Source organism: Balaenoptera musculus, chromosome 1, assembly GCF_009873245.2.
Source record: "Balaenoptera musculus isolate JJ_BM4_2016_0621 chromosome 1, mBalMus1.pri.v3, whole genome shotgun sequence".
In the NCBI taxonomy this organism is placed as follows: Eukaryota; Metazoa; Chordata; class Mammalia; order Artiodactyla; family Balaenopteridae; genus Balaenoptera; species Balaenoptera musculus.
The window spans coordinates 40828652-40853602 of record NC_045785.1 but is presented as its reverse complement, the minus strand read 5'-3'; the positions used below and the strand labels follow the sequence as shown (position 1 = coordinate 40853602).

The window sequence follows — 24951 nt, the reverse complement described above, 5'->3', positions numbered from 1 at the left end:
TCTTACATTTAGGTCTGTAATCCATTTTGAGTTTATTTTTGTGTATGGTGTTAGGGAGTGCTCTAATTTCATTTTTTACATGTAGCTGTCCAGGTTTCCCAGCACCACTTATTGAAGAGACTGTCTTTTCTCCATTGTATATCCTTGCCTCCTTTGTCATAGATTAGTTGACCATAGGTGCGTGGGTTTATCTCTGGGGTTTCTATCTTGTTCCATTGATCTATATTTCTGTTTCTGTGCCAGTATCATATTGTCTTGATTACTGTAGCTTCGTAGTATAGTATGAAGTCAGGGAGTCTGATTCCTCCAGCTCCGTTTTTTCCCTCAAGGCTGCTTTGGCTATTCAGGGTCTTTTGTGTCTCCATACAAATTTTAAGATTTTTTGTTCTAGTTCTGTAAAAAATGCCATTGGTAATTTGATAGGGATTGCATTGAATCTGTAGATTGCTTTGGGTATAGTATGCTCATTTTCACAATACTGATTCTTCCAATCCAAGAAAATGGTGTATCTCTCCATCTGTTGGTATCATCTCTAATTTCTTTCATCAGTGTCATATAGTTTTCTGCATAAAGGTCTTTGGTCTCCCTAGGTAGGTTTGTTCCTAGGTATTTTATTCTTCTTGTTGCAATGGTAAATTGGAGTGTTTCCTTAATTTCTCTTTCAGAGTTTTCATCATTAGTGTATAGGAATGCAAGAAATTTCTGTGCATTGGTTTTGTATCCTGTAACTTTACCAAATTCATTGATTAGCTCTAGTAGTTTTCTGGTGGCACCTTTAGGATTCTCTATGTATAGTAGCATGTCATCTGCAAACTGACAGTTTTACTTCTTCTTTTCCAATTTGTATTCCTTTTAATTCTTTTTCTTCTCTGATTGCCATGGCTAGAACTTCCAAAATTATGTTGAATAATAGTGGTGAGAGTGGACATCCTTTTCTTCTTCCTGATCTTAAAGGAAATGCTTTCAGTTTTTCACCATTGAAAATGATGTTGGCTGTGGGTTTGTCATATATGGCCTTTATTATGTTGAGGTAGGTTCCCTCTATGCCCACTTTCTGGAGAGTTTTTATCATAAATTGGTGTTGAATTTTGTCAAAAGCTTTTTCTGCATCTATTGAGATGATCATATGGTTTTTATTCTTCAGTTTGTTAATATGGTGTATCACATTGATTGATTTGCATATATTGAAGAATCCTTGCATCCCCGGGATAAATCCCACTTGATCATGGTGTATGATCCTTTTAATGTGTTGTTGGATTCTGTTTGCTAGTATTTTGTTGAGGATTTTTGCATCCACATTCGTCAGTGATATTTGTCTGTAATTTTCTTTTTTTGTAGTATCTTTGTCTGGTTTTAGTATCAGGGCGATGGTGGCCTCATAGAATGAGTTTGGGAGTGTTCCTTCCTCTGCAATTTTTTGGAAGAGTTTGAGAAGAATGGGTGATAGCTCTTCTCTAAATGTTCGATAGAATTCACCTGTGAAACCATCTGGTCCTGGGATTTTGTTTGTTGGAAGATTTTTAATCACAGTTTCTATCTCATTACTTGTGATTGGCCTGTTAATATTTTCTATTTCTTCCTGGTTCAATCTTGGAAGGTTATAACTTTCTAAGAGTTTGTCCATTTCTTCCAGGTTGTCCATTTTATTGGCATAGAGTTGCTTGTAGTAGTCTCTTAGGATGCTTTGTATATCTGCAGTGTCTGTTGTAACTTCTCCTTTTTCATTTCTAATTTTATTGATTTGAGTGCTCTCCCTCTTTTTCTTGATGAGTCTGGCTAATGGTTTATCAATCTTGTTTATCTTCTCAAAGAACCAGCGTTTAGTTTTATTGATCTTTGCTTTTGTTTTCTTTGTTTCTATTTCATTTATTTCTGCTCTGATCTTTATGATTTCTTTCCTTCTACTAACTTTGGGTTTTGTTTGTTCTTCTTTCTCTAGTTCCTTTAGGTGTAAGGTTAGATTGTTTATTTGAGATTTTTCTTGTTTCTTGAGGTAGGCTTGTATTGCTATAAACTTCCCTCTTAGAATCGCTTTTGCTGCATCCCATAGGTTTTGAATCATTGTGTTTTTATTGTCATTTGTCTCTGGGTATTTTTTGATTTCCTCAGTGATCTCTTGGTTATTCAGTAACGTATTGTTTAGCCTCCATGTGTTTGTCTCTCCTACGTTTTTTTCCCTATAATTCATTTCTAATCTCATAGCGTTGTGGTCAGAAAAGATGCTTGATATGATTTCAGTTTTCTTAAATTTACTGAGGGTTGATTTGTGACCCAAGATGTGATCTATCCTGGAAAATGTTCCAAGCACACTTGAGAAGAAAGTGTAATCTGCTGGTTTGGGATCGAATGTCCTGTAAATATCAATTAAATATATCTGTTCTATTGTGTCATTTAAAGCTTGTGTTTCCTTATTAATTTTCTGTTTCAAAGATCTGTCCATTGGTGTAAGTGAGTTGTTAAGGTCCCACACTATCATTGTGTAACTGTTGATTTCCTCTTTTATAGCTGTTAGCAGTTGCCTTATGTATTGAGGTGCTCCTATGTTGGGTGCATATATATTTATAATTATTATATCTTCTTCCTGGATTGATCCCTTGATCATTATGTAGTGTCCTTCCTTGTCTCTTGTAACATCCTTTAGTTTAAAGTCTATTTTATCTGATATAAGTAATGCTACTCCAGCTTTTGTGTGATTTCTATTTGCACAGAATATCTTTTTCCATCCCCTCACTTTCAGTCTATATGTGTCCCTAGGTCTGAAGTGGGTCTCTTGTAGACAGCATATATATGGGTCTTTTTTTTGTATCCATTCAGCAAGCCTGTGTCTTTTGGTTGGAGCATTTAATCCATTCTTGTTTAAGATAATTATCAATATGTATGTTCCTATTACCATTTTCTTAATTGTTTTTGGTTTGTTTTTGTAGGTCCTTTTATTCTCCTGTGTTTCCCACTTAGAGAAGTTCCTTTAGAGTTTGTTGTAGAGCTGGTTTGGTGGTGCTGAATTCTCTTAGCTTTTGCTTCTCTGTAAACCTTTTGATTTCTCCATCAAATCTTAATGAGATTCTTGACAGGTAGAGTAATCTTGGTTGTAGGGTCTTCCCTTTCATCACTTTAGGTATATCATGCCACTCCCTTCTGGTTTGTAGAGTTTCTGCTGAGAAATCAGCTGTTAACCTTAATGGAATTCCCTTGTATGTTATTTGTCATTTTTCCCTTGCTGCTTTCAATAATTTTTCTTTGTCTTTAAGTTTTGTCAGTTTGATTACTATGTGTCTCGGCATGTTTCTCTTTGTGTTTATCCTGTCTGGGACTCTCTGTGCTTCCTGGACTTTGGTGGCTATTTCCTTTCGCATGTTAGGGAAGTTTTCGACTATAATCTCTTCAAATATTTTCTCAGGTCCTTTCTCTCTCTCTTCTCCTTCTGAGACCCCTATAATGCAAATGTTGTTGTTTTTAATGTTGCCCCAGAGGTCTCTTAGGCTGTCTTCATTTCTTTTCATTCTTTTTTCTTTATTCTGTTCCACAGCAGTGAATTCCACCCTTCTGTCTTCCAGGTCACTTATCCATTCTTCTGCCTCCGGTTTTCTGCTATTGATCCCTTCTAGTGTTTTTTTTTTTTCAGTTATTGTATTGTTCATCTCTGTTTGTTTGTTCTTTAATTCTTCTATGTCTTTGTTAAACATTTCTTGTATCTGCCCGATCTTTGCCTCCATTCTTTTCCCGAGGTCCTGGATCATCTTCACTATCATTATTCTGAATTCTTTTTCTGGAAGGTTGCCTATCTCCACTTCATTTAGTTTTTTTTTCTGGGGTTTTATCTTGTTCCTTCATCTGATACATAGCCCTCTGCCTTTTCATCTTGTCTATCTTTCTGTGAATGTGGCTTTTGTTCCACAGGCTGAGGATTGTAGTTCTTCTTGCATCTCTGTAAATTTTTAATAGATATCTTGTATAAGATAAAGGAAGTTCTCTTCTATTTAGAGCTTGCAAACATTTTTTAAAAACATTTTTTGAATGGCTGTTGAATTTATTAGATAGTTTTACTATATCTATTTGTTGATAATTCAGTATTTATCACTTACTCTATTAATATGATAAGTTACATTATATCTCTTTTTAATGTGGAATAGTCCTTCCATTCCTAGGGTCCATCTTAATTTGTATTGCTATATTATTGTGTGTGTGTGCGTGTGTGTGTGTTTGTTTGTATAAATTTACTGCTGGATTTGAATTGGTAATATTTTATTAAAATTTTTCATTCAATGTTTATAACTGATGTAGGGCTATTTTTTTCCATTCTCCAGTTGTCCTTGCCTGTTTTTGCTTCAAATTTATAATTGCCTCATAAAATGAGTTGCATAGCTTTTTGTCTTTTTCTTTTATTTAACTTAACTTTAATATTTATGAAAATAAAATATATTTATATTATTTTAAAGGTCAAATGCTACTGCAAATGCCAAAAATAAAATATCTCTTTACTTTTGCCACAGTTTTTGATTCCTGCTTCCTAAAGCAAGAATCAGCAAACTTCTTTATTTTTTATTTTTTAATTACTTTTTATTGGAGTACAGTTACTTTACAATATTGTCTTACCTTCTACTGCACAGCAAAATGTATCAGCCATACATATACATATATCCCCTCTCTTTTGGATTTTCCTCCCATTTAGGACGCCACAGTGCATTAAGTAACGTTCCCTGTTCTATACAGTATGTTCCCATCAGTTGTCTATTTTATACATAGTATCAATAGTGTATATGTGTCAGTCCCAATCTCCCAATTCCTCCCACCCCACCCCTTTCCCCCTTGGTATCCATACAATTGTTCTCTACATGTGTGTTTCTATTTCTACCTTGTAAATAAGGTCATCTATACCATTTTTCTAGATTCCACATATATGCGTTAATATACTACATTTGTTTTCTCTTTCTGACTTACTTCACCCTGTATGACAGTCGCTAGGTCCATCCACATCTCTACAAATGACCCAATTTGATTCCTTTTTATGGCTGAGTAATATTCCATTGTATATATGTACCACATCTTCTTTATCCATTCCTCTGTTGTTGGACATTTAGGTTGCTTCCATGTCCTGGCCATTGTAAATAGTTCTGCTATGAATGTTGGGGTGCATATGTCTTTTTGAATTATGGTTTTCTCTGGGTATATGCCCAATAGTGGGATTGCTGGCTCATATGGTAGTTCTATTTTTAGTTTTTTAAGGAAGCTCCATAATAGCCATGGCAATCCGAAAAGAAAAAGAAATAAAAGGAATCCAAATTGGAGAAGAAGTAAAACTGTCACTGTTTGCAGATGACATGATACTATACATAGAAAATCCTAAAGATGCAGCCAGAAAACTACTAGAACTAATCAATGAATTTAGTAAAGTTGCAGGATATGAAATTAATACACAGCAAACTTCTTTTGTAAAGAACAAATTTAGGCCTTGTGAGCCAACATGTCTCTGTCAAAACTAGTTAACTCTGCTATTATGTGGCAAAAGCAGACATAGACATCACCTAATCAATGAGGAGCAAGGCCATTTTTTTTTTTTTTCAAAAACAGGCAGCAGGCAGAATTTGGACCTTGCTCTCCTGCTCTTGAGGCAGTCATTTATATTTCTTATCAGTGTTTCTTCTGATATTATTTCTGTATTTCTAAATAAAATTTCTATACTGCTATTCTCTATTCATTTTAGTTTTCGAAAGTATTTACCAACTTTGTATTATGAGATAATGATTTCATTCTTTAACCGTTCTGCTAAAAATACAAACACTTCTCCTCCCCCTATATTTGTATCACAATAATATAATATTTATATCACTCTATCACAAGCCTTTGCTTGGCTGCTTTGGTCTCTGCTTCTACTGATGTCTTTCATCATTAAAAGATTGTCATTAAATTTTGAAATAAGGTCCTATATACATATTTGGACCATGCTCATTCATTTCATTGGCAGAGTCTCCCATACCTATATTTGTAAATCTTTTATCTTTGATTGGGAGTTTTCCCACAGAAGAATTTTCTAAACTCCTGACTATAGAGATACGCTCGACTACCAGTATTCTGGATTTTGAATCTGGAATCTCTTCAACCACTCCAGAGAATGAGCCTCTAGTTTCCTGTCATGATGGACAAAGAGTCACTTGGGTGCTTGGTGTGAGGGAAGGAATCTGGGGACTTAATTTTTCTTTATAAGGACTTTGAACCAAGCTGTGCCTGCCACCCCAAGTGCTTCCAGTGTTTTGCATTCTGAGATTCTTTGGTGTGAATTATTATTTTGTTTCTTAATTTTTTAAGTTAAGTACTTACCACTTATTTTTTTAACACCTTTATTGGAGTATAATTGCTTTACAATGGTGTGTTAGTTTCTGCTTTATAACAAAGTGAATCAGCTATATATATACATATATCCCCATAGCTCCTCCCTCTTGTGTCTCCCTGCCACCCTCCCTGTCCCACCCCTCTAGGTGGTCACAGAGCATGGAGCTAATCTCCCTGTGCTATGTGGCTGCTTCCCACTAGCTATCTATTTTACATTTGGTAGTATATATAAGTCCATGCCACTCTCTCACTTCGTACCAGCTTACACTTCCCCCTCCCCGTGTCCTTAAGTCCATTCTCTACGTGTGCATCTTTATTCCTGTCCTGCCCTAGTTTCTACAGAACAATTTTTTTTTTTTTAGATTCTACATATATGTGTTAGCATACGGTATTTGTTTTTCTCTTTCTGACTTACTTCACTCTGTATGACAGATTCTAGGTCCATCCACCTCACTACAAATAACTCAATTTCATTTCTTTTTATGGCTGAGTAATATTCCATTGTATATATGTGCCACATCTTCTTTATCCATTCATCTGTCGACGGACACTTAGGTTGCTTCCATATCCTGGCTATTGTAAATAGAGATTCAATGAAGACTGTGGTACATGACTCTTTTTGAATTATGGTTTTCTCAGGGTATATGCCCAGTAGTGGGATTGCTGGGTTGTACGGTAGTTCTATTTTTAGTTTTTTAAGGAACCTCCATACTGTTCTCCATAGTGGCTGTATCAATTTACATTCCCACCAACAGTGCAAGAGGGTTCCCTTTTCTCCACACCCTCTCCAGCATTTACTGTTTGTAGATTTTTTGATGATGACCATTCTGACTGGTGTGACGTGATACCTCATTGTAGTTTTGATTTGCATTTCTCTCATGATTAATGATGTTGAGCATCCTTCCATGTGTTTGTTGGCAATCTGTATATCTTCTTTGGAGAAATGTCTATTTAGGTCTTCTACCCATTTTTGGATGGTGTTGTTTGTTTTTTTGATATTGAGCTGCATGAGCTGCTTGTAAATTTTGGTGATTAATCCTTTGTCAGTTGCTTCGTTTGCAAATATTTTCTTCCATTCTGAGGGTTGTCCTTTCGTCTTGTTTACGGTTTCCTTTGCTGTGCAAAAGATTTTAAGTTTCATAAGGTCCCATTTGTTTATTTTTAATTTTATTTCCATTTCTCTAGCTGGTGGGTCAAAAAGGATCTTAATGTGATTTATATCACAGAGTGTTCTGCCTATGTTTTCCTCTAGGAGTTTTATAGTGTCTGGCCTTACACTGAGGTCTTTAATCCATTTTGAGTTTATTTTTGTGTATCGTGTTAGGGAGTGTTCTAATTTCATTCTTTTACATGTAGCTGTCTAGTTTTCCCAGCACCACTTATTGAAGAGGCTGTCTTTTCTCCATTGTATACTGTTGCCTCCTTTATCAAAAATAAGGTGACCATAAGTGCGTGGGCTTATCGCTGGGCTTTTTATCCTATTCCATTGCTCTATATTTCTGTTTTTGTGCCAGTACCATACTGTCTTCATTACTGTAGCTGTGTAGTATAGTCTGAAGCCTGGGAGACTGATTCCTCCAGCTCCGTTTTTCTTTCTCAAGATTGCTTTTGGTATTCGGGGTCCTTTGTGTTTCCATACAAATTGTGAACTTTTTTCTTCTAGTTCTGTGAAAAATGCCACTGGTAGTTTGATAGGGATTGCACTGAATCTGTAGATTGCTTTGGGTAGTATAGTCATGTTCACAATGTTGATTCTTCCAATCCAAGAACATGGTGTATCTCTCCATGTGTTTGTATCATCTCTAATTTCTTTCATCACTGTCTTATAGTTTTCTGCATACAGGTCTTTTGTCTCCTTAGGTAGGATTTTTACTAGGTGTTTTATTCTTTTTGTTGCAATGGTAAATGGGAGTGTTTCCTTAATTTCTCTTTCAGATTTTTCATCATTATTGTATAGGAATGCAAGTGCATTCCTATAGGATTTCTGTGCATTAATTTTGTATCCTGAAACTTTACCAAATTCAATGATTAGCTCTAGTAGTTTTCTGGTAGCATCTTTAGGATTCTCTATGTATAGTATCATGTCATCTGCAAACAGTGACAGCTTTACTTCTTCTTTTCCGATTTGGATTCCTTTTATTTCTTTTTCTTTTCTGACTGCTGTGGCTAACACTTCCAAAACTACGTTGAATAATATTGGTGAGAGTGGGCAACCTTGTCTTGTTCCTGATCTTAGTGGAAATGGTTGCAGTTTTTCACCATTGAGGACGATGTTGGCTGTGGGTTTGTCATATATAGCCTTTATTATGTTGAGGAAAGTTCCCTCTATGCCTACTTTCTGCAGGGCTTTTATCATAAATGGGTGTTGAATTTTGTCGAAAGCTTTCTCTGCATCTATTGAGATGATCATATGGTTTTTCTCCTTCAATTTGTTAATATGATGTATCACATTGATTGATTTGCATATATTGAAGAATCCTTGCATTCCTGGAATAAACCCCACTTGATCATGGTGTATGATCCTTTTAATGTGCTGTTGCATTCTGTTTGCTAGTACTTTGTTGAGGATTTTTGCATCTATGTTCATCAGTGCTATTGGCCTGTAGTTTTCTTTCTTTGTGACATCTTTGTCTGGTTTTGGTATCAGGGTGATGGTGGCCTCGTAGAATGAGTTGGGGAGTGTTCCTCCCTCTGCAATATTTTGGAAGAGTTTGAGAAGGATAGGTGTTAGCTCTTCTCTGAATGTTTGATAGAATTCATCTGTGAAGCCGTCTGGTCCTGGGCTTTTGTTTGTTGGAAGATTTTTAATCACAGTTTCAATTTCAGTGCTTGTGATTGGTCTGTTCATATTTTCTATTTCTTCCTGGTTCAGTCTCGGCAGGTTGTGCATTTCTAAGAATTTGTCCATTTCTTCCAGGTCGTCCATTTTATTGGCATAATGTTGCTTGTAGTAATCTCTCATGATCCTTTGTGTTTCTTCACTGTCAGTTGTTACTTTTCCTTCTTCATTTCCAGTTCTATTGGTTTGAGTCTTCTCCCTTTTTTTCTTGATGAGTCTGGCTAATGGTTTATCAATTTTGTTTATCTTCTCAAAGAACCAGCTTTTAGTTTTGTTGATCTTTGCTATTTTTTTCTTCATTTCTTTTTCATTTATTTATGATCTGATCTTTATGATTTATTTCCTTCTGCTAACTTTGGGGGTTTTTTTGTTCTTCTTTCTCTAATTGCTTTAGGTGCATAGTTAGGTTGTTTATTCAAGATGTTTCCTGTTTCTTGAGGCAGGCTTGTATTGCTATAAACTTCCCTCTTAGAACTGCATTTGCTGCGTCCCATAGGTTTTGGGTCGTCGTGTCTCCATTGTCATTTGTTTCTAGGTATTTTTTGATTTCCCCTTTGATTTCTTCAGGGATCCCCTCGTTATTAAGTAGTGTATTGTGTAGCCTCCATGTGTTTGTATTTTTTACAGATATTTTCCTGTAATTGATATCTAATGTCATAGCGTTGTGGTCGGAAAAGATACTTGATATGATTTCAATTTTCTTAAATTTACCAAGGCTTGATTTGTGACCCAAGATATGCTCTATCCTGGAGAATGTTCCATGAGCACTTGAGAAAAATGTGTATTCTGTTGTTTTTGGTTGGAATGTCCTATAAATATCAATTAAGTCCATCTTGTTTAATGTATCATTTAAAGCTTGTATTTTTTTAATATTTTCATTTTGGATGATCTGTCCATTGGTGAAAGTGGGGTGTTAAAGTCCCCTACTATGATTGTGTTGCTGTTGATTGCCCCTTTAATGGCTGTTAGCATTTGCCTTATGTATTGAAGTGCTCCTATGTTGGGTGCATAAATATTTACAATTGTTATATCTTCTTCTTGGATTGATCCCTTGATCGTTTTGTACTTTCCTTCTTTGTCTCTTGTAATAGTCTTTATTTTAAAGTCTATTTTGTCTGATATGAGAATTGCTACTCCAGCTTTCTTTTGATTTCCATGTGCATGGAATATCTTTTTCCATCCCCTCACTTTCAGTCTGTATGTGTCCCTAGGTCTGAAGTGGGTCTCTTGTAGACAGCATATATATGGGTCTTGTTTTTGTATCCATTCAGCCAGTCTGTGTCTTTTGGTGGGAGCATTTAATCCATTTACATTTAAGGTAATTATCGACATGTATGTTCCTATTACCATTTTCTTAAATGTTTTGGGTTTGTTATTGTAGGTGTTTTCCTTCTCTTGTGTTTCTTGCCTAGAGAAGTTCCTTTAACATTTGTTGTAAAGCTGGTTTGGTGGTGCTGAACTCTCTTAGCTTTTGCTTGTCTGTAAAGGTTTTAATTTCTCCATCAAATCTGAATGAGATTCTTGCTGGGTAGAGTAATCTTGGTTGTAGGTTTTTCTCCTTCATCACTTTAAATATATTCTGCCACTCCCTTCTGGCTTGCAGAGTTTCTGCTGAAAGATCAGCTGTTAACCTTACGGGGATTCCCTTGTGTGTTATTTGTTGTTTTTCCCTTGCTGCTTTTAATATGTTTGCTTTATTTTTAATTTTTGATAGTTTGATTAATATGTGTCTTGGCGTGTTTCTCCTTGGATTTATCCTGTATGGGACTCTCTGTGCTTCCAGGACTTGATTTCCTTTCCCATATTAGGGAAGTTTTCAACTATAATCTCTTCAAATATTTTCTCAGTCCCTTTCTTTTTCTCTTCTTCTGGGACCCCTATAATTCGAATGTTGGTGCGTTTAATGTTGTCCCAGAGATCTCTGAGACTGTCCTCAGTTCTTTTCATTCTTTTTTCTTTATTCTGCTCTGCAGTAGTTATTCCCACTATTTTATCTTCCAGGTCACTTATCCGTTCTTCTGCCTCAGTTATTCTGCTATTGATCCCATCTAGAGTATTTTAAATTTCATTTATTGTGTTTTTCATCGTTGCTTGGTTCCTCTTTAGTTCTTCTAGGTCCTTGTTAAATGTTTCTTGCATTTTGTCTATTCTATTTCCAAGATTTTGGATCATCTTTACTATCATTATTCTGAATTCTTTTTCAGGTAGACTGCCTATCTCCTCTTCATTTGTTAGGTCTGGTGTGTTTTTACCTTGCTCCTTCATTTGCTGTGTGTTTTTCTGTCTTCCCATTTTGCTTATCTTACTGTGTTTGGGGTCTCCTTTTCACAGGCTGCAGGTTCGTAGTTCCCGTTGTTTTTGGTATCTGTCCCCAGTGGCTAAGGTTGGTTCAGTGGGTTGTGTAGGCTTCCTGGTGGAGGGGACTAGGGCCTGTGTTCTGGTGGATGAGGCTGGATCTTGTCTTTCTGTTGGGCAGGACCACGTCCGGTGGTGTGTTTTGGGGTGTCTGTGGCCTTACTATGACTTTAGGCAGCCTCTCTGCTAATGGATGGGGCTGTGTTCCTGTCTTGCTAGTTGTTTGGCATAGGGTGTCCAGCACTGTAGCTTGCTGGTCGTTGAGTGAAGCTAGGTCTTGGTGTTGAGATGGAGATCTCTGGGAGATTTTTGCCGTTTGGTATTACGTGGAGCTGGGAGGTCTCTTGTGGACCAGTGTCCTGAAGTTGGCTCTCCCACCTCAGAGGCACAGCCCTGATGCCTGGCTGGAGCACCAAGAGCCTTTCATCCACACGGCTCAGAATAAAAGGGAGAGAAAATAGAAAGAAAAAAAAGAAAGAGGATAAAATAAAGTAAGATAAAATAAAATAAAATTATTAAAATAAAAAAATAAAAAATAATTATTAAGATAAAAAAAATTTTTTTAAGTAAAAATAAACCAAAACAAAACAAAAAAACGGACGGACAGAACCCTAGGACAAATGTTGAAAGCAAAGCTATACAGACAATATCTCCCACAGAAGCATACACATACACACTCACAAAAAGAGGAAAAGGGGAAAAAATAATATATCTTGCTCCCAAAGTGCACCTCCTGAATTTGGGATGATTCGTTGTCTATTCAGGTATTCCACAGATGCAGGTACATCACGTTGTTTGTGGAGCTTTAATCCGCTGCTTCTGAGGCTGCTGGGAGAAATTTCACTTTCTCTTCTTTGTTCACACAGCTTCCGGGGTTCAGCTTTGGATTTGGACCCGCCTCTGCGTGTAGGTTGCCTGAGGGCATCTGTTCTTTGCTCAGACAGGACGGGGTTAAAGGAGCAGCTGCTTCGGGGGCTCTGGCTCACTCAGGCCGGGGGGAGGGAGGGGTAGGATGCGGGGTGAGCCTGCGGCGGCAGAGGCCGGCGTGACGTTGCAGCAGCCTGAGGTGCTCCATGCGTTCTCCCAGGGAAGTTGTCCCTGGATCACGGGACCCTGGCAGTGGCAGGCTGCACAGTCTCCCAGGAAGGGCGGTGTGGAGAGTGACATGTGCTCGCACACAGGCTTCTTGGTGGCGGCAGCAGCAGCCTTAGCGTCTCCTGCCCCTCTCTGGGGTCCGCGCTGATAGCCGTGGCTCACGCCCGTCTCTGGAGCTCATTTAGGCGGCGCTCTGAATCCCCTCTCCTTGTGCACCACGAAACAAAGAGGGAAGAAAAAGTCTCTTGTCTCTTCGGCAGCTCCAGACCTTTTCCTGGACTCCCTCCCGGCTAGCCGTGGCGCACTAACCCCTTCAGGCTGTGTTCACGCCGCCAACCCCAGTCCTCTCCCTGCGATCCGACTGAAGCCCGAGCCTCAGCTCCCAGCCCCCGCCCGCCCCGGGGGTGAGCAGACAAGCCTCTCGGGCTGGTGAGCGCTGCTCGGCGCCGAGCCTCTGTGTGGGAATCTCTCTGCTTTGCCCTCCGCACCCCTGTGGCTGCGCTCTCCTCCGCGGCTCCGAAGCTTCCCCCCTCCACCACCCGCAGTCTCCACCCACGAAGGGGCTTCCTAGTGTGTGGAAACCTTTCCTCCTTCACAGCTCCCTCCCACTGATGCAGGTCCCGTCCCTATTCTTTTGTCTCTGTTGTTTCTTTTTTCTTTTACCCTACCCAGGTACGTGGGGAGTTTCTTGCCTTTTGGGAGGTCTGACGTCTTCTGCCAGCTTCAGTGGGTGTTCTATAGGAGCAGTTCCACGTGTAGATGTATTTCTGATGTATCTGTGGGGAGGAAGGTGATCTCCGCATCTTAGTCTTCCGCCATCTTCTCCTCCACCTCCCAGATTGATTTTTAAATCAATATCAAAAAAGAGTAATCATCTTGCCTAAGCTCACACACCCAATGGGGAACTGGGTTTCAGTCTCAGGTATATCTATCTGGAAAGTCCATGATCGTATTCTCTTGAGTCAGTGGACTTGGTTCAAATTCTAGCTCTACTACTAACTATTATGTAATTTTAATTTACTTAATGTCAATACCACTTGTCTCATCCATAAATAAGAGGTAATAAATAGTCCCTGTCTCAAAAAGTTCATTATCCTCAAAACAAGTGAGATAATGCATCAGATATCAGCTTGGGGTGAGGTCCAGGCATCTCTAGTACTTAAAAGCTACCCAGGTGATTCTAATACACAAAACACTGAAACTATGAGTGCTTAACTTAGAATTTGGTGCATAGAAAGTCTCAGAAGTTGTTAGTTATTTTTATAGTTATTGCTGTTACCATTACCTCATGGATACAGTTTCGTCTGATGTATTTTGAGTAAATAACTGACAAATAACTAGAAAATATGGAAAGCCAAGATTTCCTGCACTGCTTACTTCCAAATACCTTTGATTCTCACAACCACATGCTGCCTTGCTAAGTAAGCTAGATAACATTTTTTAAAAATGCACAGGTGGAGATTAATAAAACTGTGTTCAGGAATTCTCTGGCAGTCCAGTGGTTAGGACTCGGCACTTTCACTACCAGGGTCTGGGTTCGATCCCTGGTTGGGAAACTAAGAACTAAGATCCCGCAAGACGTGCAACCAAAGGGGAAAAAAAGAAAAAAAGGCATACTTATTGTCCAGACACTTACGTTTTAAGTCCTAGCTCTACCAGTTAATAGTTCTGGGATCTGGGGGTGGAGGATAAGCCAGTTAGCCTTTATTAGATTCAATTTCCTCATGTCTAAAACTGGGGTAAAATAAACAACTTTTGTTTATGGATAGAGAAGCTAAATAATATAGCATATTTTAAACACCTGAGAAAATTTCTGGTATGTATTAGGATATGAATGATCAATAAATATTCCACTTTTTCATTTCTTTATTCCACCTTCACATATACACATCATTTCTGTATTAGATTTCCCCCTGCATTTAGCATTAGTCTAGATCCTGAAAGTGCACCACAGCTTCCGGGTTCACTGGAAATGGATCTGACACCTGGAATCTCAGAAGAAAAAAGGGGGATTAAGCCCTGTGAGTTTCAAAGGCCATTTGTCCCCTTGATATTGATTTTCTTAAAACAGACAGTAGCCAAGACCCTGGCAGAAGTAATTGAACTGACAACAGGCAGGTCCAGGTTATTAATAATGGAATAGTCTTGGACATTCTTGATGACTTAATTTAATGACTGAAAGGAGTTCTGAAACTGAAATGCCTGGAGATGGGGTCAATGGCTAGGTCTCTGAGGAGAAAGGAAAACATGAGTTATTCCTAAGAATTTATTTCATAGAACAAAGCATTTTATGGTAGTCCCAAATATGAGGCCAGAGGAAATGGTTTTGATTTTCTATTTTTAAAGGAAAATGAAATTTAAAGGCTTGAAAAATTGCCACTATATTTATATTTATTTTTGCCTTTATTTTGGAAAACAGACTTGGTTAGAGTTATGGAATTTGAACCTTAGTGTGTAACTCAAGGGTAGAGATCTTGGATATCTTAACTTTTTTATCCTTTGGGTTCAACTATCAATTCTCCATCTTTTAATTGCATGGCTCAAGACAAGTTAGTTAACTGAACCTCAGTTTCCACATCTGTAAAATGGAAATGTTAATCTTTTTATTATAATTATAAGAGAATATTTAAAAAATTTTAAGTGTATAAAATTTCTGGCACTTGACATTAATACCTCACACAATAAACATTTGTTCAATGAAATAATACATGAATTTTGATGCTTCTGTCTTCCACTGCCTCTGGCTAGAAAAGCCAGCCTATGCTTAACCTCTTGCAAGCTTTTCATTTTCTCTGACTATTCAGGCTGCTCTTGCCCTGAACATCATCCTCTCTCCTTTGGACTATTTCAGTGGTAATTTAATGTCTTTTAACCCCAGTTCTCTTTTCTTTCCCAATCTCTCCTCCCCACTTGTGACAAAGCTGTCTATTGAAACAAAGACCTGATCTCTTTTAACTATACTACCCTTCTGGAAGGGTTTTAGTCATCTAAAACATTCCACTCCCCCATTTTAAAGGTGAGAACCAGAGAGGGAAGGAGCTCACCCAAGTGTCTGTGCTCCTATAAATTGATACTGAGATTAGGGTTGAGCTCAGTACTCCTGGCCCCTAGCAGAAGATAACAAAGGGGGAGCAGACATATATCCTTTAGTTCTAATCAAAGGGGTGCTGAGCAGTTACAAATTTTTTAGTTTCAATTTTGCACTAAGTTGTTATCTTTAGTTTTGTTGAACTTCAAACACACTACTGTTACTGTAATGATAATATTATTCATTTCCATGGAAATTCTAGGTAAGTCTAGAAAGAGGGCACGATTAATAATGGTAACTAAAACTTATATAGCTTTCACTATGCACCAAGCATAGTTCCAAACACTGTACGTTTATTAAATTATTTAGTTCTCATCAGTAATTCTAGGTACCATTATTATCCCAGTTTTTCAGATGAGGAAACTGAGGCACAGAAAGATTTAGTAGCTTGGCAAAGTCACGCATTGAGAGTGGTAGAGTGGGATTAAAACTCAGGCTTCCAGGTTCTAGAGTCTGTGTTCTTAAGCTGGCAGAAAGACATTGAATTTCTGTGAGCGCCATTTATCCTCACTATGTTGGCAGTTAGTCCATATTGTTTCCTATAACCCTGCTTATTACTTCCAGTCCTAATTATCAGGAAGTGGCAACTTGAATAGCATAGTCTTCTGATAAACTTTTCCCTCTTTCTTTTTCAGAGAGTCATTTTCAACATTGTTAACTTCAGCAAAACTAAAAGTCTTTATAGAGATGGGATGGCCCCTATGGTGAAATCTACCAGCAGACCAAAATGGTAAGTGACCCACAGAATGGAACCTCCTTCTGACTGGGGAATTTGACCCAGGGCTCAAGTTTATCTCCTGTATGGCTAGGGCTTAGTCTCACTGGCACTAAGAAGAGTTAGATGAGTTTCTGGATGGCCATTATCTGGGCTCTAGGTACTGCTCTTTGAGAATGTTGGAATAGAAAACATGGTCCCATGTTTGGAGTCACTAGCATTCTATTATGCAGGAAGGTACAGTCTGTTATTTGATAAACTCCCTGTCCTGTTTGCCTTTTATCATGATATATTTGGAAGCATAATTAAAGTTGATTCCGTTCCTTTCTTTTCTAACCTGGGCATACATATTGTACAGTAACCTAGGAGGACATCAGGAGCTACAGTTTAGAAGATATCCCTTGGTTTGCTTGTTTGTTGTGGTGTTTTGTATAGATGTTGTGTGGGTTTTTTGGATGTTAAAGTTCTGTTTGTCACATTGCTATAGTGTGGATGAGGACAGTTGTGTAGGATTACTTAATAATAGTAATAATGATGATGATGATAATGTTAATAATAACTACTGTCACTTACTGAGAGAGCCCTCTCTTTGGCAGATGTTTAATATTTGCTGTTACTAGTCTCACAAAATTTTTGCAAGGGAGATTTTAAATATCCCTATATTCAGATGAAGAAATTGAGGCTAGGATAGGTTAAGTACTTTCTCATGACCATAGATAGTAAGGGGAGGAGCCTGTGTTATTGTTATCCCACACTGACATTCAAACCAATTAATTTCTTCATCCATTCATTCATGTATTCATTCAACATTGATTGCACCAAAATGAGAGTCTTTAAAGACAGAAACCAAGTGTTATTCATCTGTCACACAGTAGATGTTAAATGAATGCTTTTGAATTGAACTGAATTCATGATGAGAATTTACATGTAAAGTGCCTGGCACTTGCTTAGTGCTCAATAAATGTCATCTATTATTGATAGTATTATGTAGAATACTATACAAATTCCAGGAATTGTTAATATTATTCTAGCTTTGATACCTGTTCAAATATTAATGACTAGTGAGAAGATCATCTCCAAGTACCTATATTTATAGAAAGCTAGCAATTCATAAATATTGAATTGTGCTTTTATGTAGAAAACATACTTGGCAATTTTCTATAAATGCTGGGCTGAGAAGCTCAGGTTTGTAAAAGTGTAGGCATTTGATGATGATAGTCAAAACCCTTTATTAAAAGATAAAAATATCTTCCTGGGCCTGTTTTTTACTTTACTAAATCAAGTTAACTATACTGCTGTTCCTCAGTTTCCTTTTGACATTGGGATGTGAACAAGGGGTAGGCCTTTGCTTTGAGTCTCTGAATTCGGACTGACTGGATAATAACAGAGCACTTCTTTCTGTTAATAGGCATATGTATAGATAGATGCTTCAAACCTTGTCACCGAAGGATATCACTGTTGACCTGCTCACAAGGGCCTTAAAATAACATTGTACTTCTTTTACCAGGCTCTGTGTTGGGATCTTACATAACAGCAATAATCACCATTTGGTTTCCTCAAGTGTTCAGTTCTGGAGTCTTCTCTTTTTGTGTGCTTTTGAAAATCCTTTTGCCTTAATTATTTCATATTGTTTTGTTTTGTTTCTCATGGACTACCATTTGGGTCCTGTCTGTCAGGGTTCTTGACAAGCTTTTGAAATATTAATGAGTCCTTGTATTTATATTATAATGCCTTAGAATTAAGTTAGCATTCTTATCCAATGTTGGCAGGCTCTCAGCAGCCTCTGTTATCCAGTCACTGGACTTCTCTAACCGTCTAAAAAGAGTTTAAAGTTTCAGAACCAAGTTTGTTGTAGTTGAAGCCAATAAGACACAAGGTACCAGAGTAAATCAAGTTGTTGATATGTCTAATCTCCCCTGTTTTTTGCTTTACCATCCCCAGACTTTGGATGGAAAGCTTTTTATCTTCCTTCACACTCCCCTTTCCTCAAGCAAGACATTTGGATATTTATTTACTTGATAGGACTTTATTGAGCACCTGAATGTGCTATGCACTATAGATATTGGGCATATACAACATGAATATGACAGAAACGATCTGTTCCCAAAGAGAATTTTCATTTTAGAATTTTATTAACTGATCTCTGAAGGCCATAATTGTTACCCTTCTTTCTACTGGTTTGTTCTGAAGATCCTTTCTGTCCCTTTGGTGCTTTCTGCCTAGGACTTTCTTCCATTCCTTTGTTGATTCCCAGTATGAGAACCTATCTTCCAGTAATCATCATCCTAAATGTACCCAGGGTAACATAAGAAGTGATGTGACTGTTTAGCTCTCAGATTATTAGATTTTACTGGTCCTATGGAGTTCCACAATTTAGGATTCTAAACAATGTCCCGACTTGAGGCTGACAAATGCCATACAGATCTCATGTCTTCTCTAGTGTCTTCCTAATTCTAGTGTCCCCAATACCAGGACAACCACCATAATAAAAGGAGAAGTAGTGGATACTTTTCTTGTCTATGGGCTTTACCTACTTTAATATTACAAATAGGCCTTGGAAATATTCTTACCTCATGACAAACATTAAAAGCCCTAAATTTCCTGGATGAAATATATACCAAATTGGGAAAATAAACGTTCTTCACATTTTCAAGGTGAAATAAACATTCTTCTTCACCTGTCATAGAGGGCTGTAACTGATTCCAAGCAAAGATACCTTCAGGACTTAGCATGGGTCTGGTAATCAATTAGTTGTGGAAAGCAAATAAGTAAAAGAAGCAAATAAAAAGCCATTATGCAAATAAATATATGGCCACTCAAGGCTGTTCTGCCTTGAGGAGATAAAACTCAGCATACCTAGCAGCAAAGTGGAGAAACTGAAAGATTCAGAAGTTTTCTGCCTATTTTAGTTCATTCTAATTCTGCTTACATATTAGACTTATAGGGATTGTTGGTTGTTGGGACTCTGTAGCATGAAGTTTTTTCAACCATAACTGATTAATATTTTTTAATATTGTCAAAGGCTGAAATTTCTATGTGCTAGACACTGTTGGAAACCAGCATTACAAAACAGCTGATATCTGTATTCTCACCTATGCAGAAACTAAACCTAGGATATTTACACAGCTAGTAAGTGGTGGCATTAGCTAGAGACCTCAGGACTCCACCTTTACTGTTCCTCCCATATTCCATGCATGGAAAGGGTAGAGAAGGGGGCGCAAAGAAGCAGCGTGTAGCATGCAGCTGTGTGGCCTTTGGTAGATCTGAAACAACTTCTCTGATTGACTTGTCCATTGTAGTAGATTGAGGAGATTGGACTAAATCTAAGATGTAGCTTTCATGTAACACATTGTTATTGAGAATCTAACTTTGTGCTAGGTACTGGGGTGATAAATATGAATAAGACCTGGATTATATCTTTAAAATTTTATTTTTTAGGGGTTTAAATGAAACAGAAACATAAATAGGCACAATGTAAGGAGCATTGTACTAAAGACCTCTAGGGAGGTATATAAAATGTGCTGTGGATTAGAGATGAAGAAGAAAATGATATTATTAGGACTCGGGGAGAAAGGGAGAAGCTTCTGGGGCAGGTGGCATTTCAGCTAGATCTTGAGGAAATTGGACAAGAACAAAATTAAGGAAATGGCATTCCAAATGCAAGATGTAACTTGATGAGCCATGATACCTCTTTTATGAGCCTCAGTTTCCTCACTGTAAAAAGTGCATAATAATACTTTCTTACAGAGTTGTTATGATAAATAAATGTGAAATAGATGTGTAAATACTTTTTAAAGTCTCAAGGATCTTATTAATTCAATAAATTTCTTTTCCTCTGTCTCACCCAAGACTGACTGAATGAGTGTTATTCCTTCTTTCCTTCCCTTTCTCCTTCCTTCCCACCCTTCCTTCCTTTATTCTTTTCTTCCTTCCTTAAGCTTGTCAATAAATGCTAAGTAGTTACAATGGACCAGGAATTATATGAGGTATTGGAATAAAACAAGAGAATATGATTACTGTTCTCATAGAGCTCATAGTCTACAGGGCTAGACATTAAATATGTAACTTTTGATAAATGTGATAACTGTTAAAACAGGGGGGGATTCAGCATGCATGGAAACTATTCAGCATGCTATATAGCATTTAAGACTTAGACTGCTTCAAGGATAAGAGACCTTCCTTAGGGATGTTATTTATGCTGAGAGCTGCAAGATGAATAAAAGTAACATCATAGTGGGTGGAGGTATGTGTGAAGTGATAGAATGTGTTTGACGGCCAAGAGTTGAAATAGAACATTACATATTTGATGAACAAAGAAAGGCCAATGTGATTGGAGCATGAAATTCTAAGGAGAAAGTCTGGAGAGGTAGGTGTGAGTGAAACTGAGGCGAGCCTTGTAAACCGAGATAAAGAGTTGGACTTGATTCTGAGGGCAATGTAAAGAAATTGAAGGGATTAACCAAGAGCAGGACCTGATTGGCATTTTAGAAAAATTAGTCTTGTTTCTGAATAGAGAATATCTTGGAGAGGAAGACAGTTGTTTAGAGATTTTTTGCAATACCTTAAGCCGATGATGGATTACAGTGGTAACAGTAGTGATGAAAACAAGTGGATGGATTTGAGGGTTAACAGAGGTTGAATAAACTTGTCTGTGATTGACAAGCTGTGGCAGGTAAAAGAAAGTGGAGGTGGGGGGTTCCTGCATGACTCCCAAGTTTTCTGGAATAGGCAACAGAAGGGATGGTGGTGCCATTTACTGAAGATAGGGGCCATGGGACAAGAGACAATTTTGGCAGATTTGGTTGGATAGGGGATATGATGAGCTTAGCCTTGGAATCATTTAGCTAGAAGTGTCTGGGAGATATCTAAGCAGAGATGTCAAGTAGGCAATAGGGTATATTGATAAGCAACTCAAGACATGAATATGGAGGTGCAGATTTAGAAGTCATAAGCCTGTAGATGATAACCAGAACAGTGGGAACAGATGTGATCCCCCAGGGAGGTCATATGGAGTGAAAAGAGATGATTAGGACAGGGCTCTGAGAAATCCCCATTTAAAGGTCAGGAAGAGGATGAGAAACACAAAAGAAGATGAGAGGGACCGGCCAGAGAGTAGGAAGAAAACCAAGAAACTGTGGTGTCATGAAACCGAAGAGACATAAAGAAGGAGTGGCTAACACTGCCAACTGCTACTGAGGGGTCAAAGATAATTAAAGGTTTTAAATGCTCAATGTCTGTAGTGACATGGAGGTTGTTAGAAGCTTTGGTGAGTGTACTTTTAGTGATGTGGTGAGAGTTCAAGCCAGACTGTGTGGGTTGGGGGATGGAGAAAGTGTGAAGAAATGGAGACCATAATTATGGACAGTTCTTTCAAAAGTTTGGCTACAAAAATGGAGGAAAGAGATACAAGCCCATGAGATAGACAGCAAGTAAACAAACGGTTAAAATATTCTTTTGAATTAAGTGCAGTGATAGAGTTATGTACAAATAGCAATAGATCTATATTCTCTATTCTTAACATAATGATAATCTTTAGCCTTATTCTTGTCAAAAAATGTCTAAAATTTTGAAATTAATGATTTTCTTTTCCTGAAATAATGGTGCTTTACTCTATTGTTACAAAATAATATTTTTGAAAAATTATAAATTCATGAATTAATAATTTGTAAAACAAATAAGTAATATACTTAAAATTAAATTACATCCCCTTGCCCACCCCCCATATACCTATCCTCTTTCCCTGCTTTATTTTTCTATGTTGCACTTATTTCCATCTAACAAACTATAATGCATTATTTATTTTATTAGTGACCTCTCCCTCTATTAGAAAATAAACGCCATGAGAATAGCAATTTTTGTCATTTTAAAAATCACTTCTGGGCCTTCCCTGGTGGTCCAGTTGTTAAGATTCCATGCTCCCAATGCAGGGGGCCTGGATTTGATCCCTGGTCAAGGAACTAGATCCCATATGCTGCAACTAAGAGCCTGCATGCCGCAACTAAAGATCTGACATGCCACAACTAAGACCCGGTGCAGCCAAATAAATAAATAAATATTAAAAAAAAAACCTTTAAAAAATTCACTTCTGTATCCCTAGCATCTAGAACTGTGCCTGACACATAGTAGGTACTCAATAAATGTTTGTTAAATAAATTAATTAATCCATTATCCCTGCACTAAACCTAACAATTACTTTTAATATTACATTTTCCTTTTTAGTTTATTTCCATGGAAACAATCAAATATATATACCCATTTGTATTCTGTCCTTTTCATTTAACATTATATCAAAGCAGTTTCTCATGTTTGATCCTCATGTTCATTATACCATTGTTGGAGAAGTTTTTACCGTCTTCAGTATCACAAATTACTGTGTCATGTTCCTATTGCTGGTCATTTAGACTGCCTATATATTGTTTTTCTAAAGTAGATACTATTATATAGATTTACGTTTATTAAATTATTTTTTAGAATCAGTTCCTAAGAGAGAGATTGCAGAGTTAATGATTATAAGCTCCTGATATGCGTGCTCTCAAAATATGTTATATCATATTAAAATGTTACTCTCGGTCTTTCACCCTATCAGTTTTACTGCAATCTGGACAGCATTAAGAATTGACATTGAAAAAAAAATGACTAATTTAGGAGCTGTAAAATGGTCCTTGTAGTTGTTTTGTTCTCATTTAAGTTTTATATTTTAAATCTATTAGCATTAGCGCAATGCCATAAAATCAAGTTTCCAAAAATAAATACATATCCATTAAAAAGAAAAGGCAATGGGGCTTCCCTGGTGGCGCAGTGGTTGAGAATCTGCCTGCCAATGCAGGGGACACGGGTTCGAGCCCTGGTCTGGGAAGATCCCACATGCCGTGGAGCAACTAGGCCCGTGAGCCACAATTACTGAGCCTGCGCATCTGGAGCCTGTGCTCCACAACAAGAGAGGCCGCGATAGTGAGAGGCCCGCGCACCACGATGAAGAGTGACCCTCGCTTGCCACAACTAAAGAAAGCCCTCGCACAGAAACGAAGACCCAACACAGCCATAAATAAAATAAATAAATAAATAAATAAATTAAAAAAAAAAAAAAAAAAGAAAAGGCAAGACATTACAGACATCTGGTTCTGGGACAAGATGGAATAGATGCATTTCTCCCTATGTCTTTAACTAAGTACAGCTAAAACCATACACATTACTTATGGGAAAAACATAGATGACTCTGAAAGGTGAAGAGATGAGGGAAGAATGGCAAGGTTTCCCAGGACCTGACAAATGATATAGTGGTGAGAACCCTGGGTTTTATTGTTGCCTCATAAATACCAGAATGGTTGCTCAAGAAACCAGCAACCTGGAAATGCCCATGGGCACAGAGAAAAACCAAGCCTTCCCAAAAGCCTGTTCTGGCTAAACAAAGGACAGGAAAGGGGCAGCCTAGTAAGACAGAAAACTTTGAGAAAATAATTGCCTACTCTAGCCAAACACTGTGGAAAAAACCTGTAGCCCCATATTCTCCCTTAACAACAAAGGTTGAGTGGGGAGCATAGGCTTCCATTTTTGCTCCAAACCCCCAACCAGTTCATATCAGAGAAAAGTACAGAACTGGGACTTTTATTCCAGCTGGTCAGTAATGAACCCCTCTCACCTATGATGTCAGACCACATGAGGAATCTGGATTTCCACCACCCACTTGAGGATGAGATCAATAACAGAGTGCAGGGGAACAGAGAAAGAATAAATGAATGTGAGGATGGAACAATAGAAGTTACCCATTCTGAACAATACAGGAAAAAATAGACCAAGTAAAATGAACAGAGCCTCAGAGACCTATGTGACAATAAATCTAATATTCATGTCATTAGAATCAAAAGAAGAGAAGAGAGTAGGACTGAAAAAGTGTTTTAAATGGAGGAAATCTTCTCAGATTTGAAAAAAATACATAAACCTACAGATTCGAGAGACTGAGTGAACCCCAAACAGGAAAAACTGAGGGAAATCTATGCCAAGAAACATCATAATCAAATTTCTGAAAACTAAGCACAAAGAAAGAATCTTGAAAGTGTTGAATAATAAGAGGAAATATGCCAGAGGGAAGCAACATAATGTTTCTCAAATGCTGAGAGAAAAGAATTGTCAACCCTGAATTCTATATCTAGCAAAAATGTCTTTCAAGCATGAAGGGGAAATCAAGACATTCTAGATGAAAGAAAAACTAAGAATATTTGTCACCAGTAGACCTATTCTAAAAGAATGGGTAAAAGAAGTTCTTGAAACAGAAAAGAAATAATAAAGAAGGGTTCTTGGAATATCCAAAAGGAAGAAACAGAAAGAGTGAAAGTATGGGTAGATACAACAAAATTTCCTTTTTCTCTGTGTTCTCTAAATTATGTTTGGTGTCAAAGCAAAAATTATAACATTGTCCAATGTTTTCAATGTATGTGGAGGAAATACTGAACACAATTGTGTTATATGTGGAGAGGTAAAAGGACTTAAAAGGAGGAAGTGTTTCTACACTTTTCACTCAAGTTGGTAAATGTC

The 24951-nt window shown here is 37.6% G+C and overlaps 1 protein-coding gene across 1 annotated transcript in view; it reads left to right on the top strand.

Annotated features, from left to right (window-relative positions):
* AGBL4 (ATP/GTP binding protein like 4) overlaps positions 1-24951 on the top strand; it is a 1270110-nt gene that overhangs the window by 515417 nt on the left and 729742 nt on the right. The window contains exon 4 of the mRNA XM_036855931.1: positions 16340-16434. Coding sequence (XP_036711826.1) covers positions 16340-16434 — 95 coding nt within the window. The remainder of the gene's footprint in view (positions 1-16339; positions 16435-24951) is intronic.